Source organism: Gymnoscopelus braueri (genome assembly GCF_963280865.1).
Source record: "Gymnoscopelus braueri genome assembly, chromosome: 11".
Classification (NCBI taxonomy): Eukaryota; Metazoa; Chordata; class Actinopteri; order Myctophiformes; family Myctophidae; genus Gymnoscopelus; species Gymnoscopelus braueri.
In genome coordinates this window covers 36,552,112-36,573,644 of record NC_137613.1, presented here as the reverse complement: position 1 = coordinate 36,573,644, position 21,533 = coordinate 36,552,112, and the positions used below count along the sequence as shown (strand labels likewise).

The 21,533-nt window shown below is 45.6% G+C and overlaps 1 protein-coding gene across 1 annotated transcript in view; it reads right to left on the bottom strand.

Annotated features, from left to right (window-relative positions):
* Positions 1-206: 206 nt before the first annotated feature.
* Positions 207-21,533, bottom strand: part of rftn1a (raftlin, lipid raft linker 1a) — a gene marked incomplete at both ends in the record, with an annotated part of 36,416 nt that continues 15,089 nt past the window's right edge. The window contains 7 exons of the mRNA XM_080442661.1: positions 207-626; positions 954-1,029; positions 1,537-1,640; positions 2,069-2,178; positions 3,972-4,175; positions 4,410-5,205; positions 8,498-8,606. Coding sequence (XP_080298787.1) covers positions 207-626; positions 954-1,029; positions 1,537-1,640; positions 2,069-2,178; positions 3,972-4,175; positions 4,410-5,205; positions 8,498-8,606 — 1,819 coding nt within the window. The remainder of the gene's footprint in view (positions 627-953; positions 1,030-1,536; positions 1,641-2,068; positions 2,179-3,971; positions 4,176-4,409; positions 5,206-8,497; positions 8,607-21,533) is intronic.

Sequence of the window (21,533 nt, the reverse complement as noted above, 5' to 3'; positions counted from 1 at the left end):
TGTGCGTGCGTGTGTGTGCGTGTGTGCGTGCGTGTCTGTGTGTGTGTGTGTGTGTGTGTGTGTGTGTGTGTGTGTGTGTGTGTGTGTGTGTGTGTGAATAAATGTATTTTTCCAGGATAGCAAAATCATGCCTATATCGTCCATTCCAATTTCAAGACATTTTAGATGGTCTACTCTGGTTTTAGCTTCCTGTGTTGTTAGTTAGATCAACAGACGCCAGAAAAGAGCGCTCTTTCGCTCAGCTGTCGTTTGATTCTCTCGTGCGTCTTCACGTCCTCACTGTCCTCTCCGTCCTCTCTTTGACACACATCTGTCCATCTCACTGTCTTCTCCCTCTTGGCCGATGGGCTCCTGTCGATCTCGGTCTCCTCTTCCTGGTTTTCGTGGCAAGCCCCGTCCTCTGTGGGCTGGGACAAGTCCTTCACAAAATCCACTTCACCGTCTCTCTGGGGGCTTGTTTCCTCTCTTCTACCGCTATCCCTGTGCCTCACCCCTTCCCTCTCCTCCTCTTTCGTGTCGCTCCGCAGTTGCTCCATCTCTCTCTCTGTCACAGGGGACACGTTCTTTCTCTCCCTCTCCGGCGTCGCGTGTTTCTTTGCCTTGGTGCGACCCCTGAGGTTAGGCATCTGAAGAAGAAAAACAGACGCATTTGATGCTTTCTGCCTCTGAGCTGCATCTTTCTCATCCTTTCCATCTCTGCAGGAGCCTGACAAGACACTACAAAGCCCTTCGCCTTTGATGCGTCCCTCTTGGACAGTTTGAGCCAGACAACAGACTCTTTATCTATTATTAGACCTTTGTGAAGTGTTCAGCTGAGAGGATTTATATTTACAGTGGGCCCCATATTTAGCAACTTGATTTCTTTGCGACTTGAGCTAAGACATAGCCTAAAGACACACAAGGGGAAGAGTGACAGATGTGTCAGGGAAAGTGGAAAGGCAAGGCGAACGTACCTTGAAGTCTTTTCTCTTGCGCTGCAGAGTTGGCCTCTGAAGGAAGAGGATCTGCTTTGTCGACAAACTTCCATCGCTGTAAAAGAAAGAGCGGCACTTTTACCACTGTTATAATCTGAAGGAGCTCGTATACACATGCAGCTACTAAAACTAGGCCTATTTCTATCTACCCTGCCGTGCACTATGCAGCAGAAGTATACAAGACGATTAGGGTTCAACAGACGGCATGTTTGATCACAGCTCAGACAGGCTACAAAAACAATTTCACGTTGAGATGAACATTATGATGCCGATCTGTCAGATCTAATGCCATCTGTTCTGCATATCCAGCTACAGTGTCATTCAGCGTTTGCTAAATAATATGCACAATATGCAGTATCTAAAATACAAAGACAATTATTCAGGGGGAAAAATAACTTCAGCATCGGTTAGAGAAACAATAATTAGGCAAGTTCATGCTGTTTTAGCTTACAAAGGCGCAAATCTAAATGCTGTATATGCAGAGTGGATTATCAATTGTGAGGCAAGGAAAATCCTAAACTCAGAGTTGTAGTGTTTCAGAGTTGTGATTTAGCATTTGTACCTGTTGGTCCTTACGATTGGTGTTGGCAACACACACATCAGCCTCCACCCGAAGGGAGCCAGAGACTGAAGCAGAGGTATGTAGTCAGTCTTCACCACCACACCCTGGACAAGGAGAGAGAGACAGCACAACACACACATAAATGATACTGTACACACACTGGCATATTGGCAACAGTTTACAGTACATACACACACATCGACTTCGATGCACCCATGCTGAAAAAACTGACACATGACAATGACATACAATAGACATAGACAGACCACACACACTTAACAGGCAGTAATCCAAAACACACACACGCACGCACGCACGCACGCGCACACACACACACACACACACACACACACACACACACACACACACACACACACACACACACACACACACACACACACACACACACACACACACACACAGAGTTACCACTTTCCTCTATCCCCACACTTATGCATATGGTTGATTGAACAAAGCTTTCGCCTGCAACTGCAAAGTACTGTATCTGAATCCGCTACGGATCAACACCTACATCAACAACAGTCCACTGCTCAACCACGATGGCATCATAGGAAGTGGTCACAGTCTCCTCAGCAGAGCTCTGAAAGATAAACACGCTATCCACGGATGAAATGCCATTGTCTGCAAAGAGAGGGGGAGAGGGAGGGACAAATAGATGAAAGTGAAAAACAGAAAGTGTCAGAAAGAGTGGTGCAGCAGTCAGGACGAGATGAAGTTGCAGGGGGAAATAAGGGTTTGTACGACAGACAGGGCAACTTTTAGTATTTGTGGTGCCCCCCACACACGGGCGGACAGGGGCGAAAACATAATCCCCGCCTTCCGGGGGCTCCGGCCTGGTGGAGATATGAGATGACGTAAGAGACGAAGAGTTGGACAATTTATAGACAGAGACAGAGGAAGATACTTGTGACTCTGAGAGGAGTTAAAAGCTCAACTCCCCTTTCAAATCTCTTAAGAATTGATCCCCAATCCTCTGGGCTTAGACCTACTTATATCATGGCTGACTGAACAGGGACTTTGGCTGTAAGACATGGATTTAAAACACATATCACCCACACATGTCATCCATCACCCAACCCCAGCATGAGCAGGTCTGTGTGCCTCTACGGTAACAACTAACAAACAACAGACATTACCTTGTAGTATTTTATTGCCGCATTGAGACAGACAATAGGACAGCTGAGTGGGAGACAGTGAAGAGGAGGCACAGGATGAAGGCTCCGGTAGGGTTCAATCCTAAAGCATGACAGGTTTCTGCGGTTCTGAAGGCAAGCATCAAAACAACCACCATCCAAGGGAAAGTTACCACTACCACGCACCGTTTGTTATCTATACACACTTAGAACAACTGATAACTCCTCCGTTAGTTTGTTATGCCTCCACTGGCGGAAGCCATGGCCGGAGGCATTATGTTTTGTCTGTCTGTTCATACGTCCCATTCCCATTGAGGTAATTTCATGATATTTGGTGGTCACTGTGACCTTACAAACCCGTTTTTGACCATAACTCAAGAATTCACACTCTAATTATGAAAAAAAGACGTAACGCATACAGTTTATCTAATTGGATAAAATGATGAAGTCAAGGTCAAGGTCATTGTAATCTCTCTACTGCCTTAAACATGTAATTTTGTCAGTAGGAATAAACACAGAAGCACCCGGAAGGAAGTAGACTGAAAAGGGGAGGAGCCAAACCCGAGTTCCTGTTTAACACAAAAAAGGAGGTCATGCCCCCAGAGGCAAAAACAATACTGAATGGGTTCCCAGATTGAGGTCATTTTCTGTCCCATTCTCATGAGTGTGATATCTCAGGAACGCCTGGAGGTAATTTCATTACATCTGACACAAATGTCCACTTGGATGAACTGATTAGAATTTGGTGGTCAAAGGTCAAGGTCACTATGACCTCTCATGTTCATTAAATTGTTTCAAATTCTTCTATTACATGAGTCTGGGCAGACATGGAGGTAAACTGCAGCTTGTAGATCTGCTATTTTCTGCGAAAGTTTCCCCCATAATACAGATGCTGGGGTTTAAGTGGTTAAAGGTCATCGTGCAATTTTAAGTATCTTGAAAATGTAATAAAAGGCAGTGAAAGTCTTTTAGCTTGGATTTAAAGGCAGTCAGCATGGGGGAAAGTCTCAGATATTCTGGAAGCTTGTTCCAACTATGTGTAATTAAATGCTGCCTCACTATGTTAGATTTTAACTCTGGTAACAGTTAGCAGACCGGTCCCAGATGACCAGCGACGTCTGGATGATTCATATTGTAAAATTAAGTAAATTATGTATTTTGACAATTCTGATTACTTTCAATTACATGTTCATCAGTTAAAACTGAATTGGTGACTGAGTAATTCCAAAATGACTTGGACACCACCACATATGCAGCCAATGCTAGAACAAGAGAACATACCACTGTTCTCTCCAAGGTGGAAGAACCCGTCGACGAGGTGAGCGCCGCTGGTGAAGTGCTGAGTCATGTGATCCAGCCAGTGGGCGTCAACCTCAGTGGTCAGCCCCGCCTCCTTTAGGATACGTAGTGGAACCCTGAGCGAATAGAACCTCAAAGAACTGTTTGTTTCCTCTGTGTGGTTGTAAAGGGCAAAGAGCTGCAACCCTGGGTGTGCGCACACACACACGCGCACACGCGCACACGCGCGCACACACGCGCACACGCACACACACACACACACACACACACACACACACACAGCATGATAAGTTATAGAGACACAGACGTCACAGTTATGGAGATATAACAAACAAAGTAAAGGTACATAAAGAGTTGCATCAATATAAATGGATATATAATCCGTTATTTATATTGATCAAAAGTAAACTTGCCACTTACTTGCCTGCACCGGAGGTGAGGTTACATTCTTCTTCTCTTTCTCAGAACTCTTAACTCGGATGTGGTTGTTATTGTGGGTTATCACTCTACTGGTTCTGTTCAGCTCACTGTCATCGGACTCTGGTCTGTGGCTGTGATTCAGCAGAGGAGAGCTGACCCAGCTCTCCGAGCTCGAACATCGTCTCACCTCTCTGTTAATGCCTGGGTCTGGACTGAAATATCCCTCTGTTGAGTCTCTGAGCTTAGGTTCAGCATCTGTTGGTTCTGGTGGACTGCGGTCCGGCAGTCCGACTCGACCGGCGCTCACTGGTGAGTCGGGACACGGCGGATCCCCTTGATCTTCTGCTGAGTTATGGTCCTGCGCTTGGCATGTGGGGCCCGTTGGTTCACTGGGGCAGATCTCTGAGGTATGGATTAGAACATGGCTCGGCATTTGTTTCGTCGGTTCGTCTGACCCAAGTTCCAAGTTCTGGATGGGTTTCAAGGGGTCCGGTACTCTGGGCCCCGAAGGTGTGCAGTCCTGTGTGCACTGTTCAGGACGGTCGTGATCCATGTCCTGAGGTTCTGAGGGATTGTGCTCTAAGAGATTTTGTTCAGGTTGTAAGACATTACAGGGTGGTTCTGGAGGTTCTACTGGACTGGCGCTGGCGCTGAAGGGGTGCCTGTGTATAGGGGAGGGGCTAGAATGCAGGGAGGAGAGCTCATCAGGTTCCCAGGGGCCCAGGTAACAGGGACCCCCACCAGGCTGCTGGAGAAAGCCTACAAACATCACTCCTTGCTCTGCCATGTCCTGGATCTGTGGAGGTCAGCGCGTACACACACGCACACGCGCACACGCACACGCACACGCACACACACACACACACACACACACACACACACACACACACACACAAACACACACACACACAGATGTATTATAGTCTACAAGATGTATGAAAACGCACGTAAACCGCTTTTCATCATAAATAACATGCACATTTTAACCGATTAATGGTTAGGAAAACTCCCCAAATTAACCTGTAAATACCCTATAAATGTCAAGTCTGTTCATATTAATGTAGGTAAAATCAGAAAACATGGCTGAGAAAACACAAAACTCAACAGACTGGGGGAAAAAATCTGATCAGTGGCCATAAAGCAAGTGTCACAACCCCTGGAGGAGACTGGAGCACTCTCTCCACTGGACCAGTGCATGGCCAGGTTCTTGGGCTGGACAGCTGTCTGTGGCATCATCACAAACGCCCAGGCGGCGTACCCAGCAATACAGCAATGCCCAGAAGTAAAAAAAAAGAACAAGTATAGAGCGTGCCAAAAATCCTGAAGGGGGCGTCAACAAGTGTCTTTTGGTAGCAGCGGACATCTTTGAGGGGTATAAACCAGGTTGACTTAACATTGCCCAAAACAAACATGTCTGCGCTACTATGCCGCGCCCCCCCGTGGTGACGACGCGTTGGCACGCTCTATTGGCCCATTCATTCCTAACGATTCATGTCGATCAATGTATCGACACAAAAATATTTTAATTGTTTTTTTTATAATCGACTAAAAAATACAAATATTTAAAAACACACAAAATGGATGACATAAAAAAGAGAGACTTGTTGCCATTGTGGTCCATTAAAGCAACAAAAACAACTACACAAAAACATAGAAAATCCAAATATACTGATTAAATAATCGTTTCATCCATTAGTCATATTAACTGTTTGCAACCCTAACATAGATATATAGATGTAAATAGACATATTATCTATCTAACAATACACATACTGTATTACTGTATATTTGCTAACCACAGTGTGGCAATAAATTATTACACAGCCTCATTTACAGACAAACAAAGGATGACAAACTCAGGGTGGATGCAAAATAACAGCCCACCTAATCAACCGAGAAGATCAAATATTCAAATGATCTCATTATCTCAATGTGTGTGTGGCGTGTGTGTGTGTGTGTGTGTGTGTGTGTGTGTGTGTGTGTGTGTGTGTGTGTGTGTGTGTGTGTGTGTGTGTGTGTGTGTGTGTGTGTGTACCTCCCCCTGATGCATGCTGGTGGTTAATTGTCAGTTGATATTTAGCATGACAGTCAGAGACAGACTCAACAGAGAGAACAAACTAACAGTGGACAATAATGAGACACATCGCTTCCTATTAAACACTAACTTGACACTTCACTAATACACACATGTGCATATGCAAGCACGCACACGCGCGCCACACCTCTATGAATGTCTGACAGTCTATTTCAGGCAATGGAATGTGTTAAAAATTAGGAGGATGAAAATAAGTAATAATTCAACCACGCACGCACACGCACACACACAAACTGAGGTTTCTGAAATAAAATAAAAATAAGCTTGGGAAAGGCTAATACCCTGTTTTATTTCTTAGCTGTTCAATTCAATGTGTGAGAAACCAGAACAAACATACATTTACTCTTATGTACTCCAACACAAGACGTAACAATACAAAAATGAGAATCTTGCACACACACATATATGTGTATGCACACCCGCCTGTCAATTTGTCTGTCATTTTATTCTGCTGTGGTTCCTGGTGCTGTTATCACGGACCGTCTGGCAGCCAGTGATCTGATTGGTTATTCATGTCACGCTGCCGGAGCCTATCATATTATCCTCAGTGCCTTGCATTTCCATCCAATCAGGTTTCCCCTTTGTACGCCCTGGGTGTTCAGATGCAAATCTATTCAATGGAGCACATTTTCATTTCCCATTGTAAGATTGTTGGTGGAGAAAGTGAGTTTTACATGCGATAAATGTCAGCGATGATGCTGTGAATGGCAGGCAGCGTTTCAATAGCCCACTGCTGCATCCTTTCAATTCTTTATCTAGCTTCTCCTTTTGTTCCTCCATCATTAATCATTGAGAGTATTACAGCAGAGCTGGTGGGAATAGGACAGCTTTTGCCGGGTCTCTTTCTAACCCAGTTACACTTTCTTGACTTGGTTGCAGTTTCCATGCAGTTTCAGAAACAACTAGAAAATGTGCTCCTCGGAGCACAAGTCTCCGCCAGCAGACTATAGCAATTATATTATCATAGCAATAACTAATGAGATACAGTAGAGTAAAAGATATATACTGTACTTAAATAAAAAGGTGTATGTTAAAGAAATATTTATTAAAAAAAAAATGATTTAAAAATCATATTTTGTCTTCTAATGTTTAAAAATTCAACTCTAGTCCTCTTCTGTGTTACTGTTGTAGATGAGTATGCTTTCTTAGCTTTGGCCTTCTGCGCCTTTGCTTGACCAATGTCAGGTGTTCTCAAAGGGACACACACACGCACGGACGGGTGATTTGGACTAGAAGATACTGTTCCAATCAAGACTGATTGATCCTGTCTTACCTCGCTTCAAAAACGTAAACGGCTTTTTGAAGTGACACACCTTTTTATTATAGGATTGTATTTCGTCATGCGTCCCTCTAGCCAATCAGAGACATTGATGTCAACATATTGACACGTATTAAGAGTTCGGCTTTGTTGTGGGATCATTTCAACTCTAGTCCTCTTCTACGTTACAATTGTAGATGAGTATGCTTTCTTAGCTTTGGCCTTCTGCGCCTTTGCTTGACCAATGTTAGGTGTTCTCAGAGGGAAACACACACGCACAGACGGGTGACTTGGACTTACTGAAGGTACTGTTCCAATCAAGTCTGATTGATCCTGTTTTACCTCACTTCAAAAAGTAGGGGCTTTTTGAAGTGACACACCTATTTATAGAATTTTATTTCGTCACGCGTCCCTCTAGCCAATCAGAGGCATTGGTGTCAACAAATTGACACGTGTCACGTGGAGCTTGCCCAATGTTAGCTTGGCTAACAATGTTTGCTCACACAAAGCGAAAACATATTCTCCACCTTCGGCGGAGACAATAATCAAGAGGGTTTTTTATCTGTCATTCACTCATACAGGCACAAGCAGTGAAACGTTGGTGTAGCGTGTTCTGCAAGACTGTGCTAACAACAGCAAAATAATATGCGAAGAAAATAATAAGAGTTAATACTGGATTCAGATTGTAATTAAATAAATACAAAAAAACAAAACAAAATAAGACAAATAACTCACCCTCTTCACATAGTTCTGGATTGCTTCTGGGTCTGGAGCCTGGTGACCCGCCACGCACACGTCTGTCTCCAGGCGGCGCCCGGCCCACTTTAGCTGACCCTTATCTGAGCTACGGATGGAGAGAATGAAAAGAGGGCCAGGCAGAATGGAATGAGAGAGATCATTAAGCCCAAGAGATTAGCCATGGAGCAGAGTTATACATATACACACTTCATTCCTCTGATCTACAGAAAGATGTTCAATCGATATTTGCCAGCATGGCTAAGAGAGATCTGTAACCTACTGAGAGCAACTGAGAGACTCCTGCTTTGTTTAAACCTTCACATCTCTAAGGCAATTTTACTTCCTCAGCCATTACAGTAAAGAAAACACAGTATGGTGTATTGTATAATCACTGCAGAAGATCATTTAATTTCATCTGACTACCGGTAATAGATTTGTAGATAACTTGTATGCAAGTGAAAATGTTGACCTAAAGGTGGTGCTAGAGGAAAGGCCACGGGGTCACCAAGTTGATATTTTGGCCTGAGGCTGGTGCTAGGGAAAGGCCATTAATCAGTAAACCAGCCAATAGTTTTCAAGATATTGTTGCTGTCGGGCAGAAACCTTGTATCTCCATATTTTCCCCCCGTAAATGAATGCCCTTCATCATACCACAGTGTCACACACAAGTAGCAAAAATAGCAGATCTGCAAGCTCCAAACGACACGTTTTGAGCATGTAGATATGATATTTTTGCTGTTTTTGTTTTTATTTGAATTCTGAAAAGTAACAGTTTTAGACATAAGGTTCCCACCCGACAGCAACGATATGTTATTTGGGACCAAAGTGATGGATGGACAGATGGACTGATGACCGAGGTCACCATCCTTAGAGCCTCGCCGCTAACAGGGCTAAAAAATAGTTTTTTTTTTGCATACTGTATGATGCTGTGAGAACCCAATGTTAAAGGGATATTTCACTTTCAAAAAAACTTTGGGTCATTTTATCATCTACTCAGGCTTTTGCGAGCCACCCAGACAGTTTTTAATTTGCTTGATTCAGTATTTAGATATTCGATATAAATTTTATCAGACACGCCCCCTTCCTATACAAACCCATTATAACTTCAAACTCCATTTTTAACATGTTGGATTCATCAAAAACACCCGTCCTTGGTTCTGGGGACTCACCCTGCCCTCCTAATAAGCGAGGGGGCCGTGTTTATTCAATAACTTTTTCCATTTATAAAAAAATAATAAATTGGAATATGAAAAAAAAAAAAAAAATCAATCAATGAAAAAAGTAATCGAAGAAACACGGCCCCCTCGCGTATTAGGAGGGCAGGGTGAGTCACCAGAACCAAGGACGGGTGTTTTTGATGAATCTAACAGGTTAAAAATGGAGTTTGAAGTTATAATGGGTTTGTATTGGAAGGGGGCGTGTCTGATAAAATGAATATCAAATGTCTAAATACTGAATCAAGCAAATTAAAAACGGTCTGGGGGGCTCACAAAAGCCTGAGTAGACGATAAAATGACCCAAAATTTTTTTGAAAGTGAAATATCCCTTTAATCCATTAAGACCGGGAATGCATCTGTGTCAAGATTTCTTTGGCTATTCAAAAGAATCGTGAAAATGTGTGCAAATCTGATATGTATGAATATATATATATGTTTTAAAGCGAACATTTGTACTCAAATCTTTGCTTCTGGGGGAGGGGAGGCCCTGAAACTAAATATTTTGAGATGGGGGTCCGTGGCCAACTGTAATGTTTGAGCACCACTGCAGTGTTTCCCCTATATGCATTAAGCAGTGGCGGGCCGCCACGCCTTAAATCTGGCCGCCACAGTATGATTTTTTTCAACAAAAAAAAAACGTTTTTTTCTTTTTTTTAAATCATGGACATATCCGTGATTGGCAGGTAATGTGTTAAGTAAGAAGTGTGAGTACTTCCTCCACCACTCTTTTTTGTTATGTATGACAGTTTGTCTATACTAGGTCTAATAAAAGTATATTTTCCTAAATCTGGAGACAATTCATATGTAAACTATACAGATTTTTTCCTGCTCATTACTGTGCACATGTACTATGTCTTCGTGTTTGAGCACAAATATGTATTTTGAGAACCCCAAAAATTTCGGCGTGCGTGCTTCGGCGCGCTTTTTGCGTGCGCGCTTCGGCGTGCGTGCTTCGGCGTGCGCGCACGCCACGCATCCTCCCCCACACCTTCAGCTTCTGGCTAGGGGAAACACTGCACTGATATTATAGCAACATACGTTTTTCAGAAACCAGTTAGGATCTAGAAGACATTGTAGATGCGTTCCCGGATTGAATGGGTTAAACAAGCAAGTGATGCAAGACTACTCACAAAGTACATGGACATAGTGGACTGAAATTGGTGCAGCCCAACATTGCAGTGCTGTACATCCATGGATAATTGAGCTGGTTGGTGTCACGGTGTACCCTGATCTGGAAGTCAAATGAACATTCCTATGTGCTGCACACTCCACTTTGTACACCACGATATCCTAACTCACAGGGTTAAATGAATACTTGCCAGTGAATTTATTCTGACATTTTGCACCGTGGCATTTATTTTCAAAGACATTTGGGTCTTTCCTCCTGTATTGTCAGCTTATGGTCTGCTGTTCTTGTTTCATCACATTACCATCTTCATTACTGGTCTTTGCCTTGTCATAAGTCCTTTGTTACATTACTACTTATATTTTGTCACATAAAACATTTCGTTTCAGTTGTACACCATTTGGTATGAGAGAAATAACAGTCGACTGTACTTCTACTCACTTTTATTGCGTGGCTCTGAAAGTGGTAGACATATATAAGAGGGTCTGTGTGTGTGTGTGTGTGTGTGTGTGTATGATTGTCTCTCTGTCTGCCTGTCCAGAGCTAATCTCACAGACCGCTGGACCGATCAATGTCAAATTTCTTGTGTACACGGTCACTAGGCTAATGCAGAATTGGACAAATCTTTGTTCACATATTGTATATTCAGCCCTGGTTTAATGCACAGGCTATAGGGGCTGCAGCCCTGGGCACCAAGCTCCGGGGGGCACCAAAAGCATGGCCAAAAATAGTACCGGTGCCGAGTAGTGTGAAAACTGTGCCGAAAGCACCCAGGGCACCCAGGGGCCCCTGATGGGGGGGGGGGGGGGGCACACGTGAACCCTGGTGTGGCTATATTCATGGAAGACATTACATTACATTACATTACATTACAGTCATTTTGTCAGGATCTGCATTGCTTGTGTTGTTTTGAAAGTATGTTCCTGAATCTTATTTTGAAGTATGCTCTTGTGTTTCCTGTCTTCCATTGTGCTTGTTACCTGTCTTGTCTCACCTTCCCTGATTTATGGTTCATGTGTATCACCTGTGTCCTGTTTGCCCCAGCCAATCCCTGTGTTTATTGTCTGTTGAGTTCACCTGTGTCCTGTTATCCTCGTGTGTATTTAAGCCCTGTGTTTGGGCGTGTTGCTTTGTTGGATTATTGTGTTTGTATCCTGAGTTTCCAGTCTGTTCATGTTTTCAGTTGTCAATTAAACTCTGTCTTCCACTTCAAGTTTCTGACTTCCGTGCATTTGGGTCCTACTAGAAAAACGTCTTGACATAATAATCCAACCACTATTGGACCCAGCAGGAAGAGTTTTTGTTTAGTTTTTTGTTTTATTCAAGATGCCAGCAGTTTGGAGCAAGCTGCTAATGGACCTAGTGGGTCCAGGTCTGTCTGTGCACACACCTTTGACACTTGCCTGCACTCTGCCGTCTCCTGCCCATGCCATGCCCACCCAGGGGCCCCACGTTCCTCATCCTGAGCGTTATGGAGGTGATCCTGAGACCTGTGACTCTTTCATTGCCCAGTGTTCGGCAGTTTTTGAGGACCAGGCACCTGCCTTTTCCACTGAACATTCCCGCCTGACTTATGTGAGGTACATGCTCACAGGAGAGGCCCTGTCCTGGGCTATTGATGTGTGGGAGGAGGAAAGGGAGTTTTGCTCCTGTTACTACTCTTTCACAGCAGAGCTGAAGAGAGTTTTTGGTTCTCCAGTGCCCAGCGTTCAAGAGCCTGTGCTGCCCAGTACCACAGAGCCCGTGCTGCCCAGCGCCACAGAGCCCGTGCTGCCCAGCACCACAGAGCCCATGCTGCCCAGCACCACAGAGCCCATGCTGCCCAGCACCACAGAGCCCATGCTGCCCAGCATCACAGAGCCTGTGCTGCCCAGCACGCCGCTGCCCAGCACGCCGCTGCCCAGCACGCCGCTGCCCAGCACGCCGCCGCCCAGCACGCCGCCGCCCAGGTCGCCGCCGCCCTGCTCGCCGCCGCCCTGCACGCCGCCGCCCTGCACGCCGCCGCCCTGCTCGCCGCCGCCCTGCTCGCCGCCGCCCTGCACGCCGCAGCCCTGCTCGTCACTGCCCTGCTCGCCGCAGCCCAGCACGCCGCAGCCCAGCACGCCGCAGCCCTGCTCGCTGCAGCCCTGCTCGCCGCTGCTGAGCTCGCCGCCGCTGAGCTCGCCGCCGGCCTGCTCACCGCCGCCCTGCTCGCCGCCGCCCAGCTCGCCGCCAGGCCCTCTGCCGCCCGGCCCCCTGCCGCCCGGCCGTCCGCCGCCCGGCACCCTGATGCCCGGCACCCTGATGCCCGGCACCCTGCCGTCCGGCTCTCCGCCGCCCGGCATCCTGCTGCCCGGCCCTCCGCCGCCCGGCACCTTGCTGCCCAGTGCTGCTGACACTCTGCTGCTTAGTACTGATGAACCCTCGTTGGCTGTCCCTACACCTGCCTGTTCCATGATGTTCCCTGATCCTGTCTGTCCTGACTCCGCACCTGTCTGTCCTGAGCCGACTCCAGCCCAAGACCCATTTGAGGGGTCTCGTTTGGTCGTGTTCAGGGGAATCCGTGGGTCCTCCAGAAGGGGGCGTGATCGCCATGGTTCCCGACACCCCCAACACTCCCTGTTGCCCAGCGCCCTGGAGTCCCCGCTGCCCAGCGCCTTGGAGTCCTTGCTGCCCGGTGTCCAGTGTGTCTCGCTACCCATCGTTCACAAGGCTCCACTGCTGCCCAGCGCTACAGTTACTCCGCCCCCAGTCTTGCCTGTGATCTTGTTGGCTGTTCCCGCCAACACCCTGCCTGTCTTGCCAGATACCTCGTTGGCTGTCCCCACCTGCGTCCTGTCTGAGTCCTCGTTGTCTGTCCCCGCCTGTGTCCTGTCTGTGTCCTTGTTGTCTGTCCCCGCCTGTGTCCAGCCTGTGTCCTCGTTGTCTGTCCCCGTCTGTGTCCAGCCTGTGTCCTCGTTGTCTGTCCCCGCTTGTGTCCCGTCTGTGTACTCGCCGGCTGCCCCCGCCTGTGTCCCACCTGTTTCCTTGTTGGTTGGCCTCGCCGACGTCTCACCTGAACCCCCGTCGGCTGCCCCCACCGACGCCCTGCCAGAGACTTTGTCAGTGGACTATGCCGATGCCCGAGCAGATGTCCTGTCGGCTGTCCCTACTGACAGTCTGCCGGGACCCTTGTCCGTTTCCCCCACTGACACCCCCGTTGAACTTTCTGAACTGCCACTGGTTGTCACTGCTGAACCCAACTCAGCACTCCAGCCATTGGACCCTGGTCCCATACCCAAGTCGTCGGGTCTTGGGTCTGCACTCCAGTGGTTGGACCCCGGGCCTGCACTCCAGCAATTGGACCCCGGGCCGGCACTTCAGTTGCCGAGTTCTGGGCTTGCACTCCAGTCGCCGGACCCCGGGATGGCTGTTAAGCCACCTGACCCCTGTTCTGTCCCCCCAGTTTTTCAGCCTTGCACCCCTGTTTCTCAGAATGTCAGCCCCTTTGTTCCCCAGGTCTCTGTCCCTCAGTTTCCCCAGGCTACTCTCTCTCCCCGGCCCCCCTCTGCTACGCTCCGCTCTGGAATGTCCTGTCTTTTGGTGAAGCCAACCAGCCCGTTAGCCGCTCTCCCTTTCTGTTTGTCTGCCTGTCTCCCTCTCTGCTTGTCTGCTAGTTTGTCTGCAAGTCTTTTCGTCCGTCTGTCTACTCCCCAGTCCTTCAGTCTTCCCTCTGACTTGTTTTTCCGCCTGTTAATGTGTCAGTCCACTTGTTTTTCCACATGCCTGTCTGTCTGTCAATTGATTTGTTTGTCACTTGGTCTGTCTCAACTTGTGCCTATGTGTTTATCTATGTGCCTTTCTGCATGTCTGTCTGTGTGTCTGCCGACCTGCCTTTCTGTGTGATTCTGCTGGTATGTTTGTTCGTCCTTCTGTCGGTCTCAGTCAGTCTCGTTGGTTGTGTGTAGTCTCTGTCTATTCCTGTCTGTCTGCTCCACTGTCTATGTCTTGGTTTTCCTCTCGTCTGTCTGTCAGTGTTTCCTTGTTCTCTGTCCAGTTTATCAGCATTACAGATAGCCGTCTGCCTGTTGGCTCGTCTGTGTTCTGTCTCTTTGTCTGGTTTATTGTGCTTGTCCTTGTGTGTCTTCTTGTAGGCCTGTGTGCTTGTTTCCTGTTCTCTGTCTTGTCTCTTTTCTGCGCGTTTCTTGTCACCTTTTCCCTGCCGGTGTCCTCAGTCCTTCTCCTCGTACTTGGTCAGTTTCCCCAGTCCTTAACTACCCTGCCCCGAGCCAGTTTTGCTCTGTCGTCCTGTTCTTGCCCTGCCCCGTAAGAGTCCTGTGCGCTTCTTCTGTTTGCTCTGTCCTGCCCTGTCCCTGCCAGTTCAGTCCTGTTCCCCGGTGCAGTGCCCCAGTCCCTCCGCCGGACCCCCTCCTGTTTGTTGTTTTTGTGGGACGTCTGGTAGCCGTCCCTTTGAGGGGGGGTAATGTCAGGATCTGCATTGCTTGTGTTGTTTTGAAAGTATGTTCCTGAATCTTATTTTGAAGTATGCTCTTGTGTTTCCTGTCTTCCATTGTGCTTGTTACCTGTCTTGTCTCACCTTCCCTGATTTATGGTTCATGTGTATCACCTGTGTCCTGTTTGCCCCAGCCAATCCCTGTGTTTATTGTCTGTTGAGTTCACCTGTGTCCTGTTATCCTCGTGTGTATTTAAGCCCTGTGTTTGGGCGTGTTGCTTTGTTGGATTATTGTGTTTGTATCCTGAGTTTCCAGTCTGTTCATGTTTTCAGTTGTCAATTAAACTCTGTCTTCCACTTCAAGTTTCTGACTTCCGTGCATTTGGGTCCTACTAGAAAAACGTCTTGACACATTTAGCAGACGCTTTTATCCAAAGCGACTTACAATAAGTGTATTCAACATAGGTAGGGAACGAAAACTACTAATCACCAGAAGTCTTTAGTGCATTTTCTGCAAAAACAAGCAACCAAGAGTATACCTAGCGCTAAGGTAAAAGTGCAATATATCAGCTACCTATTTCCTTAAACAGATGAGACAAAATAGCTAAATCAAATGAGCATGAACTAAAACAAATAAGTGTATCGACTAAACAAGATCCAATAAACAATCCAATAATCCAATAAACAATACAGCAATAGAAAACAAGCGTTCGTACAACTAGTTAACAACAAGTAGGTCAGGCAGAGAGGAAGGGTAGTGTTTCCTGAAGAGGTGAGTTTTCAGCCTGCGGCGAAATATGGGCAGTGACTCTGCTGTCCTAACATCAGTGGGAAGTTCATTCCACCACTGTGGGGCCAGAACAAGACCCCTGAACAGCGTTTGAGCCAAGTTTGGTGCGGATCGGAGAAACGGTGTGCCTCGACAGTCCGGATGATACGTTTGTGATGTCCACCGTGGTGGGTGGGAGGACTGACGGTAGACCGGCAGTGGACCGGTGGTCCTACATTAAAATTGTTTAGAGTCTAGGCAACTTTAACATAGGATTTAACTTTAACTTTTTTTTATGGATGTCAATGGGGCTTGGATTGTCCAAAAGTGAATGGCAGTCGAATCAGGTTGAAACCTTGTCCAAATAGGCACTCATAGATATGTCATGACAACTGGCGTCATAGACTGGCATGAGATCCACATGAAGCTGCACCGTTATTATTATTGAGCAGTTTCAAATTTCGCATGACAATGTCACACTGCAGTATAGTTGTATTTCTATAGTCTTAGCACTTTAAGATTTACTTCAAATGTAAGGTGCGTTAGAAATAAAATGTCTTATTATTATTATAGTCTGCAGTGAGAAACGTTACCAGTACAGTCACACACTCAAACCATTACACATGATAATTAATGAGATGACCTACCTCCCACACATATCTACATTTCAAGTTCTTAAACAAGCAGGTTTTTGTAAAGAATAATAAAAATAAAACGAATTGACAGTTGAGTTTGTGAGTTCAGTTTCATTTTAGAAGTAGTAAAAAAAAAGAAAAAACGCTGTGTTTATCATTGACTGATGTAGCAGATGTATTATTGCACATACCAACTGGGATATCTCCCATCCAGATGGCCCACTGAATTAAGACACACTAGAACACGACATGTCCAGAATTCAACCAAACACTTCTGATTATACTGCCAAGGTCTGCACAATAACACAATGTGGGTTCTGGTTCAGGAAGACATTTTCCTTCACAAAAAGGTAATTATCACTGGCCATGATCAACATAGGCCTATTATTAGCAAGAGAGAGAGAGAATATAGCAGGAGGGGGGTCTTTTGTTCACATTGTAAGGCACAATGATGAAAAGGAATATTCAAATATCGTTGCTGTCGGGCAGAACCCTCGTATCTCCATATTTCAACTTTCTATGTTGTATATTTCTATTTTTGTCTCCAACAGGCCGAAGGCGTGGCCGAGACTATGTTTTCACCCCTGTCCGTCCGTCCTTGTGTCTGTGTCTGTGTGTGTGTGTGTGTGTGTGTGTGTGTGTGTGTGTGTGTGTGTGTGTGTGTGTGTGTGTGTGTCCGTCCGTCTGTGAGCAGCTAATCTCTGGCACCATTGGACCAATCGGCGCGAAACTGTGCACACACACTCCCTGGAGGCCAGAGCAGAACCTCTGCCCCAAATGTTTCACATCGGCCTGTTATAGTGCCACCAGGAGGACGATTTTAGCTAAACAAATTTGTTATATTACTCCTACAGATTTTGTCAAAACATCTCGCAAATCGGTACACATTATCTCTATCGTCATGTCGTCACAGATCTGTCGGATTTTTTATATTCCGTCCTGATTGGCTAAGATTGGCTTCCAAAGTTGCAGGAGTGGCCCGTTTTGTACAAAATGCCTCAAATCATGAATGCAGCGTCCGATTGCCGTGAAACGTGAACACACATTCCCACTAGGCCAAGGAAGAAATGCCACCATACGTTCTTCAAATGGGCCTCATGGTAACGGGCCGATTCACGTTTTGGCCTATAACTGTGTAACTTTTTTCCCTTGGATTCCTTGGAACATTACGGAACTCTTCCATTTCCATCAGACAAGTTTTCCGCCATCTTGATTTTTCTTTGCAAAATCCACTTTTTGCTACTGCTCCTACTGATTTTGTCCAAACCTCACATCAATCGGTACACATTATCTCTGGGGTCATGTGATCAAGATGTATGAGTTTGATTTTTCAGATCCCAAAGTTTGCGGGTCCTGGGCAGGCAACCACACACTTTTCTAGTTTATTTTTTCTCATAAATGTCCTATTTCGTCAGACTACAGTGTCACACAAAAGTTAAAAAAAAGTAGAAAACCATTAACAAGAGTGCGTGACTAAATAATAACTACATTAAATCCATTTAAACACATGGTTCTTTTCCCCATTTCCTGGAAAGTAACGCTTTGGGACATACAAGGTTTACACCCGACAACGACGATATAGAGAGGGGGGGGGTCCTTTTGTTCACACTGTAAGGCACAATGATAAAAAGGAATATTCAGATACTCTATGTCTCCTCATATTTGGATTGAGGTCAGTAGGGGAGACCAGAATCATATTAAGCCTCGGGGTGTCATTGACAAAAAAAAAAGGTGGATCAACCAGGATTATTTTCATTCTTCTTATTGTAAATTGTCATTTTTAGGGGTTTCTGATTAAAATGGACGGCATTGATGCAAAGATAAAAGGATGGGGGGAGAGAGGGGGGGGCTGAGAGGACAAAAGAAAAGGGGGATGGCCGTGATTTAAGAGAGGAGATGAAAGGATGGAGAGATGGTTTCTCCCTCTCCCTCTTTCTCTCTCTCTCTCTCTCTCTCTCTCTTTCAACGGATCAGTTCCTCTCTGGCAGACGCTGATGATGCAATCAGTGGTCTCCACGGTGACAGGTGCCAGGAAGCAGCAGGACGGCTTGGCAGGAGGGGCATCAAAAGAACGGCCCTGGCACCCACCTGTGTACCGCTGTGTGTGTGTGTGTGTGTGTGTGTGTGTGTGTGTGTGTGTGTGTGTGTGTGTGTGTGTGTGTGCATGTGTGGGTGTGTACGTATGTCGGTGTGTGTGCTTGTATTACTATACGGGCCAAATGTCCCCACAAGTATGTCGAATTTAAGAAATAGATATTGCGAGGACCATTTTCCTGGACCTCACAAGATAAATGGTTGTTTTATGGTTAAAGATGATCTCTAGAGTCAGGCTTATACAATTAGGAAAAGATTCAGGTTGGGGTTAGAGCGAGGCATTTAGAGGTTAGGTTTAGAGGTTAGGTTTAGAGGTTAGAGGTTGGCGTTATGCCCCATTTATACTTAGGTGCACGCCTGTGTTGCATGCCGAAAATAACCAATCAGCAAGCTCACAATACGGCCATTTTTGGGGGCTTAGAGTTAGGGTATAAAATGGCAAAAAATTGCATTCATACAATTTGTGTGTGTGTGTGTGTGTGTGTGTGTGTGTGTGTGTGTGTGTGTGTGTGTGTGTGTGTGTGTGTGTGTGCGCGTCTTTCACACAAATGCAGTTCTGCATGTGTGTTATTTTATGTCTGTGTGTACACTTAGCCTTGCTATCACATCCTGCAGTTTTTGAGATATGTTTTTCGGGACTCAAATGGTGGACAGACAGATGGAATGGCCAACCGATGTCACCATCTTTGAGCCAAATTATCAAATTCTATTAATGATACAAACCACTCAGGGTGAAGGCAGGGTGAAAGAAGAAGACAACGTTTATTGGAAGACGATCGTCCCAACAGGGCCCATGGCTAGGCCAAAGCTGCCAAGCCCTGCTGTGATGATCTTCCTCCAATAAACTTTGACTTATACTGTGCCTTCACCCTTCATGGTTAGCATAATTTTTCCATGACATGGTGCAGACCAAAGATTTGCAACGAGACTAAACCATTTCAAGCCTGATTTATACTTTGTCGCACTACGGTGTCGCACACTAAAAATAAATAGCTGATCGGTCTACGATCTCACATTGCGTCGCAGATGTGCCGCGTTGTGATCTTGTAGATCAGCTATTTCCGGGAACGCAACAACATAATACAACAGAGCATAGTGAAAGCAGAACGTTGCGGAGAAAAATCGTAGTAGCCTAGGATTTCCCCTTAGCGCCACGCCACTAGCAGGTCTAAAAAAACACTTTATTTTCAAGTATGATGTTCATATGAGGAGATGGTTTTGGCACACTGCATGATGCTGTGAGAACCCAATGTTAAACGAGCAAGCGATGCAAGAATACTGACAAAGTATATGCATGTGGACATGCAGGACTCGAATTGGTGCAACAAAACATTGCAGTAGAGCCACGGATAATTGAGCTAGTTGGTGTCACAGTGATCTGGAAGTCAAATTCACATTGCTATGTCTGCACACTCCACTTTGCACACTACAAAGCCCTGGGTGTTAATTTAACTGTGAGGGTTATATACTCAGGATTTTTGCAGTGCATTTATTCTGACATTTTGCACTGTGGCATTTATTTTCCCTGACATTTGGTTCAACGTAATTTAGCTTTCCTCCGGTATTGTCACCTTGTGGTCCTGCTTTTTTTTTTATCACATTACCATCTTCATATACTGCAGTTATGTGTGCACTGCACGTGTGTCTGTCAGTGAATACATATTCTGCATGCATGTTTTTACATACCATATTATGCAAGTGTGTGTATATGCAGTGGTAGAAGAAGTACTCAGATTTGTTACTTAGGGCATTCATTTATGAAGAAACATAAAAAGATGAAATATGGAGAATAACCGTTTCTTCCCGACAGCGACGATTGCGTACTGTGCACATTATAATGTATTTGAGTGTAAATCCACATGACATCAACAGTGTTCACATTGTACCTGTCACTGTGTGAGCCTTGCTTTCACACCTACGGTATAGCATCTCAACTCTCCTAGACCAGAGTGCCACTGTAGCATGAGTGAGAGGACATCACAAGCTGGGTGCAAATGAGTTTGTCTTCACCTGAGCTGAATCTTTGCCTGACAGTCAGTGGATCACAGTAGTAGGTACACTAGACTAGACAGTAGTCAGGGCTGTAAAATACACTCAGACCACCTGCCTAAAACCCACTTCCCCGGGGTTTCACACCCACACCCAGCTATAACTCCCACCCCCGTCACCAGAATGTTTTTTTCTTCTTCTTGTTTTCTTTTACATTCAGCATCGAGCTGTTTTTATGGGTTGCAAGTAATTATACTTGTTTTGTTTATTTAGGGTTGCAAAACATTTTCAGGAAAATTTTCTGAAATGAAAGAATATATATTCTGATTCGACACGTTGTATAGCCTGGTTCCAGACGAATCTGCCATTGCAAAGATAAATTGCCCTCTGCAGATTAGGCCTGGCCCCTCTCAATAGAGATTTTATTTCTCTCCCTCCGAAGTTGAGAGGGAGGTTTATCACCAGAGGCATTTTTTTTTATTTGCCCCTCGGAAATGCAGGTTACACACAGAGATTCCAGACTAATAACCAGGCAGTGATATTAGTCTGGCCATGCCAGGCTACACGTTGTATGCCTGTAGATTGGCTAGTTTCAAAATTGTTTGGAAAACGACTTGTACATCAAACATTCATGTTTTTTCTTCTTTTAGTTTTTTAAAGAGGGACTGGGGACTAGGGAATGGGAGAGTCATTCATTTGTGAAAATAAAATCCGGCCTATGGGGCATTACATATGTAGTTAACCCAGATTTACCAGCATGAATCAAATTGTTCCAATTTATGGTGAACAAAT